The sequence below is a fragment of the Acipenser ruthenus genome, chromosome 4 (assembly GCF_902713425.1).
Source record: "Acipenser ruthenus chromosome 4, fAciRut3.2 maternal haplotype, whole genome shotgun sequence".
In the NCBI taxonomy this organism is placed as follows: Eukaryota; Metazoa; Chordata; class Actinopteri; order Acipenseriformes; family Acipenseridae; genus Acipenser; species Acipenser ruthenus.
The window spans coordinates 69,449,909-69,475,732 of record NC_081192.1 but is presented as its reverse complement, the minus strand read 5'-3'; the positions used below and the strand labels follow the sequence as shown (position 1 = coordinate 69,475,732).

The 25,824-nt window shown below is 37.0% G+C and overlaps 1 protein-coding gene across 4 annotated transcripts in view; it reads left to right on the top strand.

The window, feature by feature from the left end:
* LOC117399664 (F-actin-uncapping protein LRRC16A-like) overlaps positions 1 to 25,824 on the top strand; it is a 118,586-nt gene that overhangs the window by 8,371 nt on the left and 84,391 nt on the right. For all 4 annotated transcript variants that reach the window (XM_034917429.2, XM_059022711.1, XM_059022710.1 and 1 more), the window contains exons 4-10: positions 7,691 to 7,741; positions 15,848 to 15,907; positions 19,216 to 19,337; positions 20,337 to 20,434; positions 24,035 to 24,105; positions 24,362 to 24,435; positions 25,339 to 25,414. In XM_034917429.2, the coding sequence (XP_034773320.2) occupies positions 7,691 to 7,741; positions 15,848 to 15,907; positions 19,216 to 19,337; positions 20,337 to 20,434; positions 24,035 to 24,105; positions 24,362 to 24,435; positions 25,339 to 25,414 (552 nt within the window). The remainder of the gene's footprint in view (positions 1 to 7,690; positions 7,742 to 15,847; positions 15,908 to 19,215; positions 19,338 to 20,336; positions 20,435 to 24,034; positions 24,106 to 24,361; positions 24,436 to 25,338; positions 25,415 to 25,824) is intronic.

Below are 25,824 nucleotides of genomic sequence, written 5' to 3'. Positions count from 1 at the left end.
AGTTTGTGGAGATTACAAAAAATATTATTTAAATTTAGGATAGATAGTTGTTAGCTTTGTTTTTATTCTGTATTAATTACATCCTGTTGTGCACCCTGGCACAAATTAAGCACTGCTTTTAACTTCTTTCCTCCTTACCCATTAAACTGTTAGTGGTGTAATGACTTGACAGCCCTCATGTACAGTAGGCACACAGGTCATGCTTTCTGATGATTCATAGATGTATAAATGTACACATCCCCCACCATTGATACACATAATAGGATTACATTTTAATATTCCAGATGCTTGTTGTTGTCATGTTGCATAACAATAAAATAATCTGAAATAATTAATGATATGATAAATGAAATTAATAAGAAACCAGGGAATCTGAAATAGGTCTCTAGGTCAATTAGGTCCCAAGATGCAACATGTGACAATTTTTAATTTTATATCTTCATAGGGGCTATCCCCCCCCCCCCCCCCTTTTTTTTTTAGCATTTCTTCCCTTCCCTTCAATCTTTCAGACCTTGTGTTTTAAGTAGTAGGGATTTTCAACAAATTACAAATTACTAAGTAACTCTCCTCCTCGTGCTTTACTCAGTGGTCTTCATTATAATATGGACTTTCGAAGTTGTTAATGTTAAATTACAGCTATATCAGACTACAACTATCTTATTATTTTGACTTACCAAAGTCAAAATAACAAGATCCTAAGTGAAAATAACAAGATAGTAAGTCGAAATAACAAGATCCTAAGTCAAAATAATGAGATAGAATGCAACTATCAGTATTATTATTATTTGTTTATTTAGCAGACGCCTTTATCCAAGGCGACTTACAGAGACTAGGGTGTGTGAACTATGCATCAGCTGCAGAGTCACTTACAACTACGTCTCACCCGAAAGACGGAGCACAAGGAGGTTAAGTGACTTGCTCAGGGTCACACAATGAGTCAGTGACTGAAGTGGGATTTGAACCCAGGACCTCCTGATTACAAGCCCTTTTCTTTAACTACTGGACCACACAGCCAGTATACAACTGGAAATGGACTTCCATAGCCGCGAGACTTTATTCTCTTGTACGTGATTCTCGGCCGCTTTCTTTAAGCATTATAGAAACTCAGTACACTGCAGTATAAGTAAACAATTTTGAAAAAAAAATGATATTAAGTCTATCTAGGTGACAGGAAGCGAAGTGATGTTGTGTCCAGGCCTTTAGGGTGCTAAAAGGCTTGGTGCAAACATAGATGCACAGTATAACAAATGAATGGGTTAACACTGCGTTTGCTTTCACTTTGAAACTTTTCTCCTACGCACTCCCCAGCTGTATAGTTGGCTCATCGATCACAGTGCCTCTCGTGGCGACACGTTCTGGCGAAATTGAACTACAACAGTGTTACATTGTAAGTCTTAAATAGAGTGTATACAATCTAATTTATTACAAATTAAAGCTAGTAAGCTGTGTATTGCAGTGTTTTGTGGCAGACTGCAACCACCAGCCAAAAAGGGAAATTTCTAAAGATCTCCTAAAGCAGTGGTTTGTTTATTTGTGCTAATCTGTATTAATAAAATGAATAAGAAATATCAAAAACCATTTGTGTATTTAAATATAATTTGTAGACCAAAGTGATGTTCTGTTTCAACATTACTCTTTTCCATTTGATAAGTCATTTCCATGTTTTTCCATTTCATATACCTATTACTTGATATTTATGTACTGGACTTTTACTTTCAGGTGAAGAGGAAAATTACTGAATTCTGATGATTATATATTTAACTGAATAGGAAATGCTTTTCAGTCTATAGCAGACAGTGATTACATCAGGGTAACAGTTAACCCTCAAGCTTCTGAACAACATTAAAGTGGGGGTTTCAGAATGCAAGCCAGGTCTGCATGAAATGATGGACAACATTTGGAGAAACCAATCTGAAATTGATAATACAAAGTGTAAAACAGTTTTGGTATAAGGTGATCAGCATAAGCTGTATGACAGAGCTGACATAGATACCAATTTTAAATATCTGCTATCCAAAGAGACTCAGGATTCAGGTTGATTATCAGCTCCAGATATTTTAATCATTGTATACAAGGGAAGTGTCAGCAAAGACTGTTAACACAAATGGAGTTACAGTAGATATTTATACAAGCTTGAAGATAGGGTGTGTCTGGTGCATTTTACAGCTGTGTTACCAGAAAGTTCAGTAGGACCGATAGGGTATAGCCCAAGATAAGATAAAAACAGAGCCATTGTTATCAGAGGTGATGGCCTAGGTGTGGCGTGTAATGTTGTTCAGGAGCTTGAGGGTTAACTGTTACCCTTAGCTGATGTAATCACTGTCTGCTATAGACTGAAAAGCATTTCCTATTCAGTTAAATATATATCGTCAGAATTCAATAATTTTCCTCTTCACAAGCTACGTTGTTTAAGTAAATGCCAGTACATTATTTATTGTTATTTGTATTTATTTTAATCAAGCAACAGTTAACAGAATTTAAAACAAATATTAAAAACTAAAGAAAAAAAAGTACAACTTACTGTAGAAATCACATTAACGTTTACAGAAAATGCAACAGAAACAAAGTTATGAAAACGGTAAAATCAACAGTGTTCAAAATCGCAGTTCTCACAAGCACATTTTTAAAAATGTATTTTTTATTTATGAATGCACTTGCGCATTCTCTGACTCAGTAGTTAATGAGAAACGGCGCCATGGGAAAGTATGTATACTCAGAATCTTGGAAGACAAAATAAATTTAAGGACTGGTTGGTTCCATGAATATTTTTAGAAACACAAAAATTGGTCTTGTTCTTGTTTTGTTTGTGTTTTTTTGTATAAAATGCAAAAGAAAAAGGAATACATGAAAAAATAGAAAACATAACATAGCTTATGGCTTACCTTTTCTGTATTCAAATTTACTACCAATTAATACTGCTGTCTTATGTCTTATGTCTCTTATGTCTGAGTCTTATGTCTTTAATTTAGAAATGTCTTCACAGTTTTCTCTTCTGGCTCATTTGGTATTATGGGATCTATAATGTGACATTTATATGGATTATTTTTGTGCCTGAAATATAATTTCTCTGTTTCACTGTCTTTCATCACTTTTTTCTGTGTAATAAATTATTGCAAGACCAGTTTGCTTAAATGTGTGGACTTTACTTTGAAACTTACTGTGTGCCAAGACAAGTTTGTAAATATATTATTTTGTAATTACTTTTCATAGACACATATAAATAACTTTTACTTGCTCTTTAAATCTGGACACCTAAAATCATAAATAAAAAATAAACAAACTTATACATGGATTTTGCATTTTGGGTCCCTATTAAGGCACATATTTAGGCCCAGGATGTGCAGTTTTAGACCCCTTCAAAACTATGAAATTTGTTTTCAGTGGGGGACGTTGCCACCTGCACCTGCGCTGGGGGAGGTCCCCCATACCCCCCCTGCCTTCTACTTAGGATTTCTAGCCTCCTACTTTAAATGAAAATGAAAAGACTGGTTACAACTGAAGGCAGTGCAGACACCACTGTTTTTACAATAGTATAAAGCAATTCTATGCAGACCATCAGTTAAGCATGCAGTCTATAGCTATGATACAAATGAACAGGGCTACAGTTATGATAGGATCTCAGGCTTCAAATAGGTAAATATACTCTTCATAAAAATTGCTATTATATATATATTTTATATATTTGTTTAATATTGAAGCAATTTGTAACATTGTTGAGATACTTCTATTGTTTCAAAATTGTATAATACAACAAAAATAATAAGTGGCCAAAATATGTATTTACCATTTCTCAGTCAAAACAGCAAGTTTCTCAGTATCTAAAAAGCTTAGAGGGAACGCTGTTGTCAATACAGAGCACATCTGTATCTAAAGAAGGTGCAGTGTTTACAGGCTTGTCAATACAGAGCACACCTCTATCTAAAGAAGGCGTAGTGTTTCAGAGATCTGCTGTCAAATATAAATGCTGTTTGAAGATAGTGAACTGTTTTCTGCTGCAAGAGGAACGTCTTTTCTCTTTTGAAAGTATCAGCTTTCTTCTGTAGAAGTCCATGCATTCCTGCTATTGATCTTGGCTATAGCTGAAGGGATCTAACTAACTTCCATTTTCTGTAAGCAGTGCATTTTCATATTCAGTTGCCTTTGCTGCCCTCAAAATGCCTTGTAGTCAGTGATTTAAATTTTGTCCTTGGTTTGGTTGCAGTTTTTTAAATAATTATACAGGGCTCTAAACTGGCAACAAAAAGGGCAAGGCCAAAATGGGCTTCAGTTGAATACATCTGTAGAGTCCACTAAACTCAAGTCAAGGCCAAAGTGTAGGATGTTGTGTAATTTTGCTAAGTTTTCATATATAAAGCAAATCATAGGCTACAGAAAGAAACAACACAGTTTAACGTATTAATAACTATTTATTTATTCAGAAAATTATATATATTTTTTGTCAGCTAAATTTAAATAGCTAGATAGTACAGCGAGGAAGCAGAATAGTCTTCGGGGGTCTCCAACCCCTGTCCTGGAGGTTTCAACCGAGTTCTCAGTTACTTAATTGCGTCAATTATTGGCTTAATTAGTCAAGATTAGCAGGTGTTCCAGATCTTTAGCCATTGATGATGTAAAGACACCTAGAAAATGTGGTGGATAGGGGCTCTCCAGGACCAGGGTTGGAGACCCCATTGACAGACAATGCTCAGAAGGAGTCTACAAGATGGAGATTTTCTTTCAATAAGCAGGCAAAAGGTAAAATACAAGAATACTGTATTTACGTATTTTTGGGCAGATTGATTTGGAGCAGTGATTAAACATAGTTTGAAAGATGACATTCTAGGTCATTTATCAGAGATTTAAACCCTTGTATTGTCCAATCAGGTTAAAGGAAATCTCCAATCCCTTTTCAAATTTTTTTAAAAAGAGAATAGCGTTGTTGGAATGAGGGAGGATAAAAAGTGAATTGCTGGCACCGGCAGCTACAATGATTGAAACATGAAGGTTGTAACATCTGCAAATCCTAATCTGATAATAGACTTTTTTTTTTTTCCAAACATTCAGACTCCTCCGAGGCCCTCTGAGTGCGTGGGCCCCTATGCAGTTGCACCGGCTATTCCTCTGCCACCGGTTCCCATGTGGAACATACAAAATGCTGAGTCACTGTGATGCATTTATAGATTAACTGAAAAAACGAAAACGTATCTGTATTATAAGATGAACAAATAATGATAATAAACACTGTAATACAACGAGAATAGTATTTCCTACTGTTTTGGTTTCATTATGGTACAAATAAGGACATTAAAGTAAGGGGCTCATGGCAATTGAAACATGTTCAAGTTAGTTACAGTAAGTAATGCTTTTAAAACCTAAAAGAAAACCACTTGAAAGTATCGTAGAACATTTTCTAAACTATTGACCTGAAAAAATTATCAAGTTTAGCTATTTTTATTTTTTTTTTGCACATTACGCAAAACTTTCTACTTTTGTTTCAGGACTCTTTTCTGAAATGGCATTATTACACACTGTACACAAATATTTTGCTTTGTACTTCTAAATCTGTATTGTGGAAGGACATATAATGTAATAATCAAGATATGCAGTATTATGACTTTTTAAATGTGTTTGCTGAATAATTAGGAAGTAGGGGGTAACGTGTTTTTTTTAATTTTTTATATATAAGCTCATTTATATTTATTTATATACAGTACACCCTCGCAATAACGCCCTTCATTATAACGAACCTTCGGCTATAACGAACCTGGCCCCTGGATCCCAAATAAAAAAATTAAAAAAAGGTAATAAACACACTGTCAACATCCCAGTCTGTACAGACGGGATGCCATCGCCGCAGTGAAGTCAACTCAAAGTGTCTGCTGTGTAACTGCTTCCGAAACGACAATCATTTTATGTTGCAACAAAGCTGGAAACTATATTGGAAAAAAAAAAACTTGATCTAATGAACTTTTCATGTGAAACCTTTCATGTCTGGTTGATTTGGAATGTTGGATTAAGATTAACAATAACAATAGGCTTCCCAAGCCAGTTTGGAAGCCTAATAATAACAACAATTTAAACTATCAATGTTGTTTAGGATTCAACCAATTTTTTTTTTTTTTAAAGCATCAGAATAATATTCTACTCGCAGTTCATCGTTGGATTTAATGTAGCATCAAGTCTGTTCTACTTTCCGTGTTCTTGTGTCATAAGTGCGCCTGACCAAACATTAAATTCTGTGCTGGAAGAAATTCAAGCATGAGTATCGGTGTACATTATCGGCTAAAATAACAAAAACTGCTGATAACCAATTTGTGTTTTTTTTCCCTTGTATTGGTGCCGTGCTGATAGGCTACCGATTATCGGGGCATCCCTAGTTTTAACGTTGTTTATTTGCCAACCAGAGAGCCGCGCTTACAACTGCATTGTCATATGTTCTACATTTTCGTTAAATTCTCAAATTAATAAATCAATACCTGGGTAGTAAAAAGAGACCCAGGTAGGGTCGGGTAATTTAAAACCTGACAGGTACCTGGGTTTTCGGGTACCCGTGCTGACCTCTAATATATATGTCATCATCTTCATTTACTTAGTTAGTAGGATTGTACAGCCACTACTGTGTTTTAAAAAACTACTTTTTTTTTTTTTTTTACCGTGTTCTTTCACCTGGGACTACTGACAGTAATATTGCACCGATTCTGACATTATAATATAAATCATAGTGAGACAAATCCTTCTTTTTAAAATAATAAATGTGTACATTTTTTATTAAATTGTTCCTCTTTCAAATCCACTGTTACTATTTCCAAAATATATTTCAACACATTTTAAAGAGATAGCAAACAACAGAAAAAAAAACCAAAAAAACTTTTGAAGCTGCGTGTTTCTGGCTTGCCGTCTGTGAAAATGTTCTTTCGGGACCAGAGGGTATGTTTGAAACCATGACTGCTTCACCTCCCTGTGACTATTATGGTCATATTTTAGTTGTGTGTACATGGTTGGTATTCCTTGGGCTACATCTTTCGGAACATGATTCTGATAATTTGTCTGTACAATTTTTCTTTTAAAAACATGTCAAGAATTTTTCAGTTTTGGATGCCATGTTTTTTATTTATTTATTTATTTTTTTACAAGCAACGCTGTCCCCTGACTGCTTCTAATTAGAACCTCTGTCCTCCAGCCAAACACAACATTGTGGCATACATTTTACGTGAACAAGCTAAAGGGCTTTCATACGGTGAAATGAAATCAAACTAAACCGTCTGTATTGATTCATTCTACCAGCACACATTGAAAGTAATCATGCTGACAGTCTTACACAAGTACATTTTTCAAAGCCTTCGCCACTATGGCAAACTTGGTAAAAATAGATGAGCCACAAGGGAAAACATTTCGCTTGTGGCGACGTGGCAAGCGGCTAGTGGGAACGTCGCATGATGGTAACAGATCACCTCATTTTTGGGAAAGGCTTGATGGATAGTTCATTGCTCATGCAATATTGACACATCATGCAATAACAGAAACTACACTACAGCAAATTTTCGAAATGCTAATGAATATTCTTAATGAATCTTAATGTGAAAAATGGATCCTGATTTGGGGGTTTATAGCTACATCAAATCACCACTGTCCTGTAAAAAGTCCTGATAGCTAGGTCAGAGTGATTACGTGTTTATTTGACCTTTTCTCACCTTTCTTTTTCTTCCTGCAGGCACTTGCATCACACCGAGCCTATCTGCTGACAGCCCGAATCCCCACCAAGGTACAGCAATGGCTTAGCTTTCCTCTGCTTTCCAGTCAGTCATGAGATTTAAAGAACTAAGCAATAAGAAAAGAAATGTAGTGCTATTCACTCAGTATGCTTACTCTATATCAAAAAGCTGGAAACGTCAGGACATCATTTTGTCATCATCTTTAAGTCTTACAAAATAAGGACACTTAAGCTTCATGAAACCTTGTAGAGCATGGATTTGTTAGCTTTGCCCATCTTGTCCCTGTTGCCTAAAATAGATTCAAATGTCATGATTTCTTAAGTCAAATCACCAACAGACTGGGCAGGTTAACTGACGCACATGATGAAATTTTTAGTTATCACTTATCATTTAAAACGAATTATCTTAAATCATGTGGATGCAGTATTGGTAGGTCGGGTTTTTGCATGTTGGCTTTTTAAAACAAGGCCATACCAATGCCCTCTCGCGACTTTAGAATAATGTGCCATTAGAGACCAATTTTATCATTTAACATATTATTCGTATTGTATCTGTATTGTGCTGTCAATTGACCTTTACCGGCATCATAATTAACACGTGCCTCAGACAGGCATCGAATGAGATGTGTCTTAATGGTATAATTTCCTAGCATAATTTCTGCATTTAGGAACATGTATTTAAACCAATAGAAAAAATAAAAAGTACAGTGCGCTACTTTTATGCAGAGTGAAAAGGCTGGAGGAGCCAGATTACGTCCCCTGAGCAGTGAACACAAGCAGAATAATGAGCACAGATTAGAGTTATGTGAAAGCTAGATGTAGATTTATTTTAAGTAATGCTGGCTGAAAAAAAAAAGAAGTCTGTAATTTTGACAAGACAAATGTGCCTTCATAATGTGTAACTTACTTAATTAGTATTTGTTTCAAATTAGAAAGCTGTTTCAGTTAATGGAGGCTTTGAAGGCGATGCTTGGTATTGCATCAAAGGGAGCTGTAATATATATATTAATTTATAAAGGCATCACATGGTTAAAGCTGTTTGTTGTGTTGCTTATTAGTAGCACAACATGTGATTGTGTAGAAATAGGGTTTTGCAAGAACTGCGTAACTGAATTTTGGGAGTACCTGGAGTTTACTCACGGTCCTTGGACCACAGGTATAAGCTATATCAAAATTCCATCATTTTTTTAATCAAAAAACTTACACTGCCCCTTAACCTCTTGCTCACATCCAGCACCAGTGTGCAAATTTTTTAAACCTGACACATATTGATATTTCTGACATCCTGTCTGCCTCCAGACATGTCCCATAGGCAAAATGTGACTGTAAACAAATGGTGTATGCCATTACCGTCTTAGGTAGGGGACACAGCTCATTTACATACCTCTGACAATTGGTTATATAAAATCTCCCGGTAACAATCCGTGACGGCAAATCACATCTAAAAACATTGGGGGGGGGGGGGGGGTAAAATAACCAGGCAGTAGTTTTATAAATCGTTTATTAAATACTGCCCAATAATATTATAGTCTGAGAAGTTGTAGTTAGCTACAGTACTGCATTCAGAGTCTCCTACCCTAAAACCTTCAAAACAAAAACAATATAAGAAATATTTTTACAAAATTGTACCAATACTGCAATAAACAAATGATAATATTGTATTCCTTATTGATTGCCTTGCTATAGCAATATATAGCATCCTGACTATAATATAGATTTACCTTCCAAGAATTCGGTTGACAGATAGGTTCATTATTATTATTATTATTATTATTATTATTATTATTATTATTATTTATTTCTTAGCAGACACCCTTATCCAGGGTGACTTACAATTATTACAAGATATCACATTATTTTTATATATAATTACCCATTTAAACAGTTGGGTTTTTATTGGAGCAATCTAGGTAAAGTACCTTACTCAAGGGTACAGCAGCAATGTCCCCCACCTGGGATTGAACCCACAACCCTCAGGTCAAGAGTCCAGAACCCAAACCACTACTCCACACTGCTGCCCCTTGGTAGTGTGGCACGGCATGCCTTGGATGTAAATATGTGGCAGGGCAGAGCCCTGTTTGTAAATAGTGTATGGTTTGTGTATTGGTGGTGGTAGTGGTTGGCAGGGATGGGGTTAATTCCTATCCCTGCCAAATACATGTGAGAATGTGGCTGTTCCCAAATTAGGTAATTGGTGTCAGTTGGGAATAGCCACATGATATAAAAAGGGAGCTAGAAGCTCCATTAAGGTAGAGTTTTTGGAAAAGAGAGTTTTTTGCCACAGTCTGGAAGAGGTTTTTGGAGCTGCATTTAGAGAAAGTACTTTTTAGCGTTCGTGACATGTTTTGTTTAACATTTTTGTTTTGCTCTGTGAACAGTGTTTAAATTATAAATGCGTGCCCCAGCGCTTAAACCCGCAGCTGCTGTCTTTGAGTCTCTATAACCCTTTGCCATCCTGTCACAGGTAGGTTAGGTTGAGTGGGGCCAAGACAGCGCCGAGAAATCCTCAAGAGCAAGGATTCAGATGCTTATTCACCAGTCATAAACACGGATTGCAACTCACAGATTCAACAGTACTGATTTATTGGTTCTCCAGCTATCGTATGCAGTAAACAATTGACCATCGATACGCCGGTAAACAATGAAGTAAAACAAGCTTAATAACATACAAACTCAAGCTGTGCAGGGTTTTCAAAATAAGCCGGTGAGCGGCGTGATACACCGTCAAACGATATTTGTAGCGTCTACTTTTATAAAAAAATATTAGATTACTTTCGGGTATTATCTTTACCTATTTCCAAGATATTTTTAGTAAAACATGTACATATTATTGTATGAAAGCGTGTCATGGCCGCTGTCTATGCTACTGTGCAACTAGTTTTGCGCGCTTCTTGTCTTTCCGGCCACAACACAAACTTAAATTGGAAATTATTTAAAAAATGACAAAATGATGACAAAGATATTAATTAAATACAATTTATATATGTTGTTTCAAGGTTATATGGCAAAAGGTCGCTCATAATCATATTTTTTCATGCACAATTGGACACATTTAGTGAGAGATAATATTATGTCCTGTTAATTGTGTTTGACATTACTGAACTAACTTTGAGTAGGGTGGGCGAACAGAACTTGATCGGGTTCATCCCCTATGAGAATGACAGTGCAGCAGTCTTGAAATCGATGTAAGATTATTGCAATTGATGATTACTGGCATATATACAGGTAGTGGTCAAAAAAAATGGAAACACCAATGTAAAGTCACTTAATAGGGTGTTGGGCCACTATGTTATCCCGCTCTGTGGAGTTCTCGGCAGACCGTTTTTGATGAAACTGGCTGCTCACGCCCCAGGTTGAAATTTGCAGTCAATTGATCTGCAGTTGCTCGCCTGTTTTGCCTTGCACTGCACTTTAATGCACAGATATCACGATCCTGGAGTATGCGCTTCTGCCCACTGTTGCCCTTTGCTGATGATGTCTTTCCCTCAGAGTTCCATGCCGACATCACCCTAGACACCGTTGCTCGTGAAACATCAACAAGTTGAGCTGTCTTGGTCACTGAAGCTCCTGCCAAACGCACCCCAACAATCACCCCTCTTTCAAAGTCACTGAGGTCTCCTCGTGCAGCCATGCTAACCATAATTATAGGCAACCAGGCCTGTCCAGCTTTTTATACATGACCCTAAGTATGCTGGGATGTTATTTGCTTAATTAACGCATGAGCCACACCTGTGTGGAAGCCCTTGCTTTCAATATACTTGGTGTCCCTCATTTACCCAGGTGTTACCTATATATATATATATATATATATATATATATATATATATATATATATATATATATATATATACACACACATGTCTATCCTAAAATATTTATGTACAGTACTGTGCAAAAGTTTTAGGCAGGTGTGAAAAAATGCTGTAAAGTAAGAATGCTTTCAAAAATAGACATGTTAATAGTTTATATTTATCAGTTAACAAAATGCAAAGTGAGTGAACAGAAGAAAAATCTACATCAAATCAATATTTGGTGTGACCACCCTTTGCCGTTTAAAACAGCATCAATTCTTCTAGGTTCAGTTTGTAGATAAGGAGCAGAATTGCTGCAGCTACAGTTCTGTAGGAAAACTTGTATATATTATACATGCACATGCATAATAGGTTTGTAATAAATATATGAAGTAAAAAAAATGTTTAGCAAATAATACAAGGATAGTACATGGCTCTTTTGTATATATGTTTTTTTTTTGTATTTGTGAAACGCTCTGTTTGGGTTTTTGTTTTCTTTCCCGTACTTTTTTTTATTACATTTTTATGATGGCCAAATGAGGCGTGCTGCACTTGCAGTGCTTTAACACAGCTTAAAAACCTAGTTGAAACCCAGTTTAAGAAAGCTGTACGATATCTGCAGTCATGCAAGGCCCAATTGAAATACAGACAGGAACATTTAAATAAACCCTCCTGTATTTTAATATGAATTAGGTAATATCCATTTGGAAGGAGAATTTCTCTAGCTAAAAGAAAACTACATGAAACCTACACTACTGTTCTACCTACACTCTTTCTCCATGGAAACCCAGCCAATAAAACTTGTCATTAATAGTATAATAATTTCTGGCCTTGTTTCAGATGATGGGTCAGACACAGGATCTGATTCAGACTATTTCAACAAAGTTCTTAGCAAATATCGGTTCTTTTTTCAGCCAGTTTTGTATTGCAGCAGCCTTGATGCTCCAAAAGTCAATTTGTCTTGTTGATCTTGCCTTGCTGTAAGCAGTACTGAAATAAAGCTCCTTCATTGCACTAATGGAGTACTTTGTCAGACACTACAACCAGACCACTACTAGTCTAGCACATGCTTAAACCATGCACAAATACATCAGAATGCACCATTTTGAAAACCCTGGCTGTGCAGCTAAATTGCTACGTTATCTTTACACATCAAATTTAAATATCATGCGTAATTCACATTTTTTAAATACCTAAAACACCCAGTACACAGTTTATCTGCAGCGCTAAGACATGCAATTATCGAATATCTCAATATTTGATTATTATTGCACTCCTTAAACACATGCCTTGTTAATTCCACATTGCAGACAAAAGAAAGCAAGAGAAAGACTTGCAGCAGAGACTAACGATATTCATGTAGTGCTACAAGTTGAATTGCAGACACCTACTGTACTTGATATAGTAACACCATTAAAGCATTCTAAGCTCATTCTGCTTTCTTGTTTCTGTCAGAAAAACATGCAATAACTTGTTTGAGCTATTTAGGAATTTGGCTGATGTGCTGTTTTGCCCCAAGGACAGGTTCTAGCAACTTAAATGTTTGTGTAATTGATATGGTGGTATTTGAGCAATGTCTAGTCAGCTTTCATAATTGGACTTTTATTATGGTGAGCAAGCTTGCATGTTGTACTGTGTGGTTGTACAAAAATAAAGGAAGGTTGACACTATTTCCTTGCCTGGGCATGAGAATAGGTTATAAATTAACCTATGTTTCTTACAGAGCTTGCCACCTTTGGGAGCTTTTGCAATGTGAGCCATTAAGTCATAATACTGTACCAGCTGCAGAAATGACAGCACATATGCATCCTCTATATTTGGTCTAAAAAAAGATTAAAATGCAGCCAGCTGTACTTGGATAAGCATGGATACACTTTTTAATTATTTTTTAATTTATTAATCTGTTCTGTTTCTTTTGTTTATGGAGTGGCATTCTCTAAGGAATTCTATTTTCTGTTATTATTCACAGCAACTGTAATGCAGATTTCACATTTTAAATCGTACCAGTGACAAAAAATGAATTTCTAAAATGAAGCCTAGCACAGAAGGATAATTTCTCTGGCGTTCTCACCAATGCATTGAAAGCCAGTCCCCCAAAGCAAAAACATTGTGATAGCGCTGCAGCGTTGCTACATTGCCACAACAATAATCTTTTGACTTGGTGAATTTAAAGATAAGCTTTCTTTCTGTTTCTTTTAAAATGATATAGTTTGTGAATATTTTTAACTCCTGTCTTCAGATTGCCCCACTGGCTTGTGTCTTTGACATCCTGTGAGGCTATTGGGTGATATTTATACATGCACAGTGTGTAATTACATTTGATTATGTGTCACCTGTTCTAAACAATAAAGGTTTACAGCAAAGTATATTAACACAGCAATAGGGATGGAAATGATTCGCTTGTCTTGCACACTAACGTTTTTCAAACAATACATTTACATGCATTCCTGATTCATTGCTGATTATTTAATATGTATATTTTATGCCAACAGTTTGGGACTGACAAACTGCTGGTTTAGGACAGAATACCAAACAGTCATTCTTAAAACTTTTAATTACAAGTCTTTGGATGCACAGAATCAAAAGACAGTATTTTGAAATCTGTTCGTAAATGCACGTATTCATAGTTATTAGAAACAATCTAAAATAGTCTGCACTGTCAATGTTTATTTCGTTACCATGTACATCCCATATCAGCTTACTTACGTTTGCCATTTAAAATGTTTAGAACATCAAAAACATTAACATCAAGAAAAAACTGCAATACCTAATACTAACTTCATAAACTTTTTATTAAAACCAAAAATTATCCAAAGGGACTTGGTATATAGTAATTTTCTGTGACTTTGCACTTTCTGCAGACTCTTTTGTGTTTTCTTCCTTCATTTGCAAGAAATGTAACAATTTTTGATGCGAGAAATCTGGATGCGCAAACACTTACTAAAATGCAGCCGCACTTTATAAATAAAAAAAAACCTGTCAAAGTATGAGAGTTGTGATTATTATTTATGTTTACTGGAGCATTTATACTTTTAAAAAATGCACAAAGATTGTGTTTCACTGATTTAGTATTCAGTTGTACGATGTTATACGAGTTGAAAACAAGGTCTCTCTATAAGTAGAATCACCGGATGATAATTTTGAAACTATAGTCAGACTGTAACCTTTGAACAGCTAAACAAAAATGAAATATTTAATACCACAGAGTGTATGTTCTTACTGTAATATACAGATGCATTAGGTGTTATGCTTATAAAATTACATTGTAAAAACAGAATATTAAAGGCAAGAAACTGCAGAGACTAGAACCTACTACACATTTGTACTGAAATACAAACCAAGTGTTTTATAAAAGAAGTTGTCCTGAATTGTGATACTGATTTAGATATTGTCAAAAAAGGAACACCTTTTAAGTTAGAACTGTTTGTGACAAATCTATTCTTACAGTTATTTGGAGCATCACCAAAAAATGCTTTACTCAAACCTACCTGCTAAAAGATTTATTTGATAACATTTGCATTTACAAATCCTTCTGATTTATATAAAAGTTCAATGACTATTAACAGTAGTGTTCTTGTATGTAAATTCACAGTTGGTGCATTATATTAAAATATTAGCACTGAAGTGTTGAACCTTCATAATCTTATATAAATAATTTTATATAAATCAACCCCTCTGCCTCTGTTTACAACGATTTAAGGACAATGTAGGAAACCATTGACTACCCAAGTATTTCCAAATGCTTGTTCTGTTCAGGTCTGCTTTATGAATTAGTTCTTCCTTTATTTTAAATCCAGTCATTCACTCATGACTTCATGCAGAGTGTGATTAATTATTACATGACCGGTATTGTGTCTTCTAAACCAGCATGTTCTGTTATTTCTTCTAAACTATACTGATAGTAAAGCTGGAGTGTATTATCAGTCAAAATCCCCAAAAGTTGCATCTGATAATATCTACAATTTATAACCAGATCCATTCTCTGGGTCATAAATTGGATTTTGTTCAAATTTGAGGAGTCAGTGTTTAAAAAGTAATGTAAGTGTGCCTGAATTTACTAAGGTGAATTTGGGGCTTTGACGTGTATCTGTTAACATGAAAATCACTGACATGCTTGTAAAATAAATAAATAAATATCAATAACCATTACATATTGGACAACAATGGACTCCACAGTAGCTCTGATTGTTTCTTATGCATCTTTCTCATTATTCATTCTTATCTATTTTATTAAAATCATCAGGCTAAGAGTCTTTTCATAACAGGATGTTTTGTAGCAGTCTGCTGTAGAATATTTTATGATAAACATTTCTCTTTCATTGAAATACAATATTAACTGATCTTTTGTGTTTGATTGCCTGTTTAGCTGGAACAAACTTTCAATTATTTCGAAATACAAGGAATCAATTGCAGCAAACCTGGACATGTAAGTAAATTGTATTGTTAATGCATTAAGCAAGCTAGCTTTTATGTGTGCAGTAATTATGGTACATTATTACATCCTTCAATGAGAGAGACATTTTGGGAATCTGTACTAATGTCATGGAGATCTTTGGTTTTCAAGAAATGTTGGGGTGTATTCAATACTGCCGTCCTCTCAATCATTATCTGGATTTTTACATATTTTTGCAAACCGAAACGTACTGAAGAAAATCACTTGCATTGTTAGTTTGATTTTCGTAATCTTGGTAAACAAATGTGTATTCTACCATTATGCCAATGACGAGAGGCCTTGTTAATAAAATACTGTATATTTATATACACTAAGCATAACCCTTAACTGTATAAACCACACATTATAAATCATCTTTCTTACAATTTACAATTGTGTAAGTGATCAGGATTTGACTGCACTGTTTTTGTGCCTAACACCAGTAGTAATAAGCATGTTTGACAATGTAAGAAAGAAAATGTAACATGTTGATACATACAGTTTTTCTCTACCATGACATCATGTGGTTTAATAAATTCACCCTCCAATTCATGCAATGGAGTGGTGCCACTTTTGAAAAATAACCGTTAACCTCTGCTAAATAAATACAATTGATTGAACCTAAGTGGTACTCTTGCTTGCTCCTACTAAACAAAAACTGAGTATCTTAATGTAATTGAATTGCATTTGTTTAATGGAAATAATGGTCTGCCAGATCCGTCTAGTGATTTTTACTGTGCTGCATAAGGTCACTGACGGAAATACATTAACCCGAACCATCTATAATCTCCCATTGCCCGGTCAATATCGCTTTCACCAATTAATGGTATGTAACGGTTTAAACAGCTAAAGTGAATGCTGTTTGCATCTTAAAAGCTGTCCCCTGTGGCTATTTCTGTATTGGAAAATTGCCAGATAAAAACTTATCAAATGAAGTTAATGACTGGCTATCAAGGACACTACAGCTCTACAGCAGACGGCCAAGTATCATAAATAAATATTCTTTGGAGTCATTACTGGTGTGAAGAGTTTTCTTTTTTCCAGAGAAATAGCACTAGTCACGTATTTCGGAAATATAATTGTTATGCACCCCACAAAAGGAGTGTATTTATTAGCTTCTTGTTTTCATTAAATTGTGTTTGGGTTTTGAAAAAAAGAATAAATAATAAGTTATTGTGCTGTAATCCAACCTACCCATCAGTATACAGTGAATGTACACCCAGCTTTTTACAGTAAACACAAATTTAGATTATTCTTGAGAAAAAGGCTCAAGCATCCCTGTGAAGCACATAACCAGTAAACAGTGGTTCCCTTTCAATTCGAAGACGACCAACAACATACTTATGGGATATGCCTGCCTATTGGTAGGTATTTACTGAGCTCTTTATATCAGAGCTGCTGATAGGCCCCTTCCTGGGGTGACATGCTCAGTCCCGCCTACCGAGGGATCAAAATAGTCAGCCCACGGAAGCCATTTCTTTGCCTCTCAAGATGGTAAGGTAAGACCTCTGTGTTTAGCAACTGAGCATAAATTAAGAGTTTTTCTGAGTCGACTGCAGTTCCCCTGCATTCGTGCTGAAAGCTGGCTTGCCGCTTTTGTGGAATCAGTGGCTCTAAAATAAAGCCTCTTATTCTCCTTTCTTCAGCAGCCTCCCTCCACCGGGGCTTCGTTCCAACCTGCCCCGCTGTAGAGTAGACCTCGGCGGCTGCCTCGGTCCACCCACCTCAGTGCTTCGGTTACCTCAGCCATTGGTACTTCGGTCGCTCGGTGCACACGGTGCATATGGTGCCTGGTGCCCATAGTTGCTCGGTGCGCATGGTACTTCAGTGCCTCGGTGCACGTGGTGAAGGCAGTGCACGCAGTACTTGGTGCACGAGGTGCACACGGTGCTCTGTGCAATCGGTGTTTAGTACCTCGGTGCGAATAGCTTGGTGCATGTAGTGCTTGGTGCAAGTGCGGTGTGCGTGGTGCTTGGTACGCAGGTGTCTAGTACCTCTTGCACATAGCACCCTCAGGTGCTTGGTGCACGCGGTGCCTTGATGCCCTCTGCCTGTAGATGGTGCTCCACACCGCTGTAGGCTACGCGCTGCCCCAGTTGTGTAACTGCACGTAGTCCAGGCTAGACACCTCTGTCCAGTTGCTGTGATTGAGACTGTGTAAAACAGCTCTCTCTCTCTTGTTTTATGGCGTTCCCCTGCAATTCCATTTGCTGGAAGCCGGCTTGCCACTTCCCTGGTCGGGTCGCTGGACATCCCTTGCACATAAATGCACAGGAGCTGAGAGCGATTCACCTCACGCTTTAACATTTCCTTCCTGTGCTCCAGAACAGACATGTCCTTGTCCGCACAGACAGCATGTCAGTAGTGGCATACGTGAACCACCAGGGAGGGCTTTGGTCCCCGGGGTTACACTGCATAGCCTTTCGGCTGTTGATCTGGGCACAGAGGCACGCACTTTCCCACCGGGCTGTCCATCTTCTGGGAATAGTGAACTGGGGAGCGGACCTCCTCTTCAGGGAGGGTCCTCAACCATCAGAATGGCGACTGTACCCTCAGGTGGTGCAGCACATTTGTGAACGTTTCAGGGGAAGCCCAAGTCGATCTCTTTGCCACAGCAGAGACGACACATTGAAGTATCTGTCTATGAAGACAGCCTTCCTCTTGGCAATCACCTCCGCAAAGCAGGTCAGTGAGCTACAGGCACTGTCGGTACACAGCTCCTGCACGCGCATTTGGGAAGATGGCAGCAGGGGGTCACTAGGTACAAACCCTACTTTCTTCCCTAAGGTGATCACAGCATTCCACATGAATCATACCTACCAATAGGCAGGCATATCCCATAAATTGGTCGTCTTTTCTTTCAGGGAACGTTTTGGAGGTGGTGTTAATTAGTGTCAGATTTTCCTTTTGAGTTTTAACAGAACGGCTGACCTCCATAGAAAACAACGGGAGAGCAGTGTCTATAATAAATAATAAATAAAACTTAATCTCATACATGTCTTCCCAACTTTAGAAAGAAACCTCAGTTGGGTTACAGCAAACCAACTTATCAATGGTACTAGGTAAGCAATAGCGTAAACGGGTGTCATGAGAGCGGCCCTTCACAGTTCTGACAAGCACACCTAAATCTTGACATGAACACCCTCTTTCATTCAGTACAGAGACTGACAACTGTGCCAAATTATGTTGTGGATTTTAATGTCAACAGGGGACCAACTTATTTTATTTGTTGCCGTGACATGAGGGGCTAGCCTCTTTGCCCCGTATGATTTGTAACTTGTGATTTTCAATGTGTGTTTCAGTTGGCAGTGGAATATGAGAGGGGGCTGGCCTCAATGAAATTGGCTTCGTCTGAAGATGTGAATGAAGTGGTAGCACACATTGGGAACTGTCTTCAAAGGATTTGTCCTGGTTTGTCTCCATTGTAGGTACTCCGAGTTTTGGGAGAGAGATATAATTATATAATTACAAAATACTAACTGAGCTACATCCAAAAGTTTTGTATCACCCTATAGAATTAACTCATTTTGCTTAATAAAGTCGAATGAAACCGGCTGAATAGTGTTACGTTAACATATTTAATTACATACCACTTTGTAGTTTTCCATGGCACTTAATGAAATTGACAAAAAATGTGTACTACTATTATGGCTTCCTGTAGACTTTTGCCGTATCATTTTGTAGTTTCTTTGATTACATGACGTTAAATAAAAGATCTAAATTATGTTTATATATATTAAAAAAAAATATCTAAAATTTTTATTATGTCTCAGTCCTAAAATTCTTGGTGATGCAAAACTTTTGGCCATAGCTGTAGGTACAAAATAATAAGGTGGTTTTTAATAAACCTTTTCCAGATCTATGTTTTTTAGATTTGATTGTTTGATGTACAAATCTACAAAGAGCCTACTATCATTATGGCATAATATTGCAAGCGCAATACATTTTGATCTACAACTATGTGTCGGGGAATCAGAGTGCTCCAAATGCTTCAAAGTAAAGATATACAATGAGTCTGATTACCTTGTCCCACCACAGGAAGTATAGTGTTTCCCGTTATTTATTATACAGTAGTACTCTCACATGTCCAGGACAAACCTATGTTGCACATTTGGTGTAAGTTGTAGGTTGTAGTGTGTAACCTATGTGTTGATTTGTCATGGAATGACCTCCACAAGCCTCAGTTGTCTTTAGATCTATTTTATACCTAAGTATTAGTATCTGACAAACTCCATAGAGGATGCTGATATTATAAAGCATTTTTGTTGTTGTATGTTCATCTATTTTTAACTGTTTTTGTTTTTGTCCTGGATCATATTTGGCTGCTCTGAGAGTGTCACAATCTACATTTTACACACTTGCCCATTCTTCTGTATCCCCCCCCCCATGTCCTTTTTCTGAATTCTGTTTCTTTGTTTTTCAGAAAAATACTAAAAAAAGTTGCAATGGAACCTCCAGAGCGTCTTGTGAACCTTCAGGCACTGTGGAATACTCAGAACGTGGTTGAACCAGGGCCTTGTGGTAAGCAGGAATGTATTTTAAACTATTTCCAACATAATCACATGAATTGATCTTGCTCCTGAAAAAGAAACCATAGGCCTTCTTAAATTAGGAAACTTTGAAATGAATATACTGATAAAAACACTACCTAAACATTTGTCTGTTTGACTTGGTTAATTTAACACCTTACCTAACATTATTGCCATATGTAAAGATCTTATATAGAAATATGAGACGACACCATGCAAAATGGTTGGTAACAAAGACAACATTACAGGATTTCCAAGTACTGAATTGTTTTTGATCGGTATGTTACAATGTGATCCTAGCATACATTATGATTGGCAGCCCATGTATAAGCTGAAGGGAAAACTATAGCTAAATTTTGATGATCCAAGCTGCTAGTATTGCATTCTGACCTTTCCTCAAAGATAGAAATACTTTGACACATGATAGGCTTTGATTGGAGGGTATGAGCTCTGTATTTACACTTCATGGCCACTTTCTTGCCATGAGCTTTCTTTGTTTATTACTAGGGTCCTACTTAATTCGCAGTATTGCGGAAATTGTGGATCCCGCAATATTAGGCTTCTACAGCAATGTCTATCAGTGTACCGGGGCAGCGCTGCAAAACACAGAACCTCAGCCACTGACTCATTGTATGACCCTGAGCAAGTCACTTAACCTCCTTGTGCTCCGTCTTTCGGGTGAGACGTAGTTGTAAGTGACTCTGCAGCTGATGCATAGTTCACACACCCTAGTCTCTGTAAGTCGCCTTGGATAAAGACGTCTGCTAAATAAACAAATAATAATAATAATAATAATGTTACAAAATCTCAGGACTTGGTTTTTACTTCATGGCACGCACAATCAGCTGCTGGAATTTGCAACGTAGCCTGATTATTCTCCCCGACTTCCCTCCTTAACGAGAGTAGTAAGGTAAACGTCAGATCTAGCGCTGGTATCCTTTGCATGTTGCTAAGGAATGCTAGCTTAGCCACTTGTGCAATTACAGTACTGTACAGCATGATTTCAAGCATAATGGTGAACGCTAAAGACTCAAAAACTGCTAAACATGTCAGTGCTTTAGATCGTGCTAAGCAGTATCCCAAAGAATTACGTGCTGACAGTATAAAATTGTTCTGCACAACCTGCAGTGTCACGTTAGACCACACATGTAAGTGGAGTGTTGATGGTCATTTAAATATAGATCAACATAAAAATGCCAAACGGAAAGCAGGCACTGACCTGATATTAAAAGCAAAGTGCTAGTCAGCTGTTGTATTTTTTTTAATCGCAGCACTGACACTCAATGTGGCATATTTTGAACTTGTCGAGGCATTCTCAAGTGCAAACATACCGTTGGAGAAACTGGATAACCCAGTGTTGTGGGAGTATATTTAGAAAAAAATCCCAAACACATGTGCTTTTCCTTCTGCTAACAGACTTCCCCAAGATTACTTACCCAGAGTGCTTGAAGTACATAGGAACGAGCTGAAAGAACATGTGAAAAAAGCTGATTCAGTTTGCATTGTGTTTGACGAGTCAGCAGATGACAAGGATAACTATAAAGCTTACCACATTTCTTTTAGACACTGCTGTACTGCTGAACTGGTAAATTACTCACCCATGTCACAAGCTGTTATCAAATGCCTGACAGATTTTGATGTTGAGTTAACAAGGTGTCTGGGATTGTGACAGATAATGCCACATACTGTACTCCCGCATATAATGAAATAGGCCTACTACATGGTCGACTTCCTAATTCAGTGTATAGAACGGGCAATGCACACATTGTAAGTCTGGCTAGCAATCAGTGGCGTAACATTTTTCTAAAGTTGACACGTTCGTTGCTGCAATGAAAAAGCAGTTCAAGCAGTTCTATACCATGCTGAGCATGTTAATGTATACAGCGAGTTCATTGAAAGTGAAGTGATACACAAGTACTGGGCACTTTAATCTCGCGTTTATGCAACAGGTACTTGCCATTTGACATTGAGTTCATTGCTCAGAATGCCAAACCAGTGATGAAAACGATCGAGTTAAGGCTGCTACACACTAGACACAATGCGGCAAAATGAATAGAACCTATACTTTTGACAAGTGTCTTTCACGTCACCGGCGACGCGGGCGTGGCACTGGAGCGACGCGAAATAAATAGGATTGAATCCAATTTTTTTGCGTCATCTAGTGCATTGAGCAATCAGAGAACAGCTTCAATGCACGTGGTCCAGCAAGGTGAAGCAGTATCCAAAATGATGGAGGAAACAATAATACTGTTGAAAAAATACCCAGAGCTTTATGACAAAGGTCATCACAATTATAAAGATGCAGATTTGAAAGACAATATATGGGAGTCCATTTCGAAGGAACTGGATAAGCCTGGTATGTATGATTTATTGTCATATGTGTTGAAATACCATCGGAGAAGACACTCCTAATTACTACATGATGTTGACGAATATGTACCAGTCTTGATCATAGTTTTGTCAAGAGCAATTTTGAACAGTTGTATAGATCTGGCTATTCTCAAACTTGTCGCATCGCCTCTGTGTCGCTTCTGGTGTGTGTTGTCATGTCGTTGTGAAAGTGCCTCGTCGACAATTAAAAAATCGCATCGCGCCTGGTGTGTGGAGACCTTTAGTTCTGCTTTTATCCATGAAGCGTAGATCACTTGTAGTTCTACAGATGTTTCCAGAGTTAACAGACAGCAACGCGATCCCTATCGATCTTGCCTAATTGTGTAGATGCCGAGCGTGCAGCGTCTGGGTATGGACAGATCTTCACAATGAAACGACAGGGCATGCACGAGAAGACTGCCAGTGGGTGTTCAGCACTGACTTTCAATGTTGTTTTTCTTTTTTTGTTTGTTTGTTTGTTTTGTTTTGTATAAATGCATAGTTACAGTAAAAACACATTTCTGGTTTTGCAAATACAATACAACATCGCCTATTCAAACCCCCTGTGGACTGGGGTATAGGCGTATATATGTGAAAAAGTCGGATTTGTGAACATCTATAGAAAAAGCATTTACACATCCATAAATAGGTTAGTGAACAAAAACAACACGCAAACTGTTTTAAACATGGGGACATTTTTTGCTTTAAAAGTAATCAAACGTAAATGAGATTAATTAGGCTATAAATACACAGTGTTGCTATGCGGTTTGCTATAAGCCATCTCCACGCAAAGCTTTTAAAAAAAAAAATACAAAAAAATACATAACAAACTGTAAATGTACAGTAACCTGCAACTGATGGCTTCTTTCTTAACTCTAGAAGTCCCTGCCTCCCTGGTTCTTCTTTCTTAATATCTCTGTCACAGTACTTTATTTAATATCGCTTCAGCTGTTTTAAACAAACGGCCGGTAAGCATTGGATTTATGAAGCTTGCTTTGTTTACCGTAAAAAATGGTGTATAATTATATATATTTTTTTACCGCGATTTAGGTAGGGCCCTATTCATTACTGTATATCCTCATGTCCAGCCTCTGCTCACTGTAACCATGGGAAGCAGAGTGAATGGAAATCTGAGACGATCTCTCATTAAGATAAACTTAAAAATGTTATTTTTAGTTGGACAACTGGACATGGAGTTCACTGTTTGTCTGATTTCTCATAGGTGGGTTCTCTCACATGTACAAATGTGTCTGTGACTGGTTGGGATTTCCATATAGGGAAGAGGTGCAGTGGGTAAGTATTCTCTCATTTTCTTTTTAATTTATGTATGGATTAGGAAATAAAACACAGCCATATATTTTCTTTCATCCTCTTTATTGTTTTTAAAATTAGGGTTTTACTGAAAAATCTTATTTTCTAATGTTGCTTAAAGACAAAAAATCACTTCATCCTTTACTGAGGATAGTGATATCCTTCATAAAACTGTCTGTATAGTACCCTATATTTTTCTTTGTTTAATTTTATTTTACTATTTCTTAAAAAAAAATAGGATGTGGACACAATTTATCTAACACAAGACACCAGAGAATTGAACGTTCAGGATTTTAGTCATTTATATCACAGGTAAGTCTGCATTACACTTTAGACTTCCTAAATAATCAGATATGTAGATATAATATGACTGTCTATTAGATAGGATTGTAATCTTTCAAGTCAAAGCACTTGCCTGTTACACTGTGTTTACTCTATAACCACTGTGCAGTTCACACGCTATTCTTTTGCTTATAAGCACTGTTGGATATTAGTTTGTGGCTAACAAAAATTTAAATTGAAGGAAGTTATAGCCATGCGCTTCTGCGTACAGTACAATTCATTAATCTGTATGTGAAACACTTTTAGGATGCATGGTCTCCTTAGAGAGAGATGCTCAATTTCATAGCTTTTTCTGAACTGCAAAACCTGAGAGTGCATCCTTACACTTAGACACCAGGCCCGTCTTTTGGGATTTAAATCTCAGAATGTTGAAGGCGTTCTTAGAATGTTCTAAAGATTCCATTACATTGGTGTATCCCTCCTTGTTGCACTGTTTGAGATGACATCCTTGTTTTGGAGGTTATCCTACAGAATGGACTTTAAAAATCACACACAATATATTTCTCTCTCATTTCGCCAAGAGAAATTAAAAAAAAAAAAGTCCTGTAAGGATCGCAATGTGTGATCACGCTTCCTCCTGCAACAATGCTGGTTTTCTATCTCCACAATGTGCAACTCATTTCAATAAGCATTGTTGCAGTGTTTAGAAGAAGAATCTTTCTCCTGGCGAAAGTTGAAAAAAGTTTTTGTCTAGTTTATTTACCACTGTGTGAATAAAAAAATATCAGCGTTATCATGAATATGTTGAAAGAAATTGCTGCATATGGACACACAACAGTAAAGTAATGTTTCTTGTAAACACTGCATGGTGTTCTGTAACACTTTGTTTAAATATGCTATGTATTTTTAATGTATTTGTTTCTTGTGTTGTAGAGATTTAATACCTATTATTGCTGTTCTGGAATATAACCAGTGGTTTACAAAGCTCTCCAGCAAGGACCTCAAACTGGTAAGCTAAAGCTACCTAGTCTCTAAAGTGGGGATGCACATTCGGCCCGGTGCCTCCTTTAACCCGGCTCGTAATCATTTTTAAATGATGTATTAAAACCAGCCCGCCTGTAAGCATATATTACACTTGTTCTGTAACTACTCTGTTCTATAAACAAAATGTCCGCCTCGTTCGTATTGACGTTCTTTGTGTGCGTCATGGCGAGAGGCTCAGAGGCGGGAACTGAATGAGGTGTTTAGCGGTTCAGTGACTGTGATTTTTAGTTATATTACAGAAAATAATAATAATTAAGATAAAAAAAACCCAACAAGTAGTAGAAAGTGTAACAAAACTTGCACCCTTCGGGTTCGTTGCCCCTTTAAAAATAGACCCAGGACACAGAAATGAAGTTTAAAGTGCCGACACGCTAT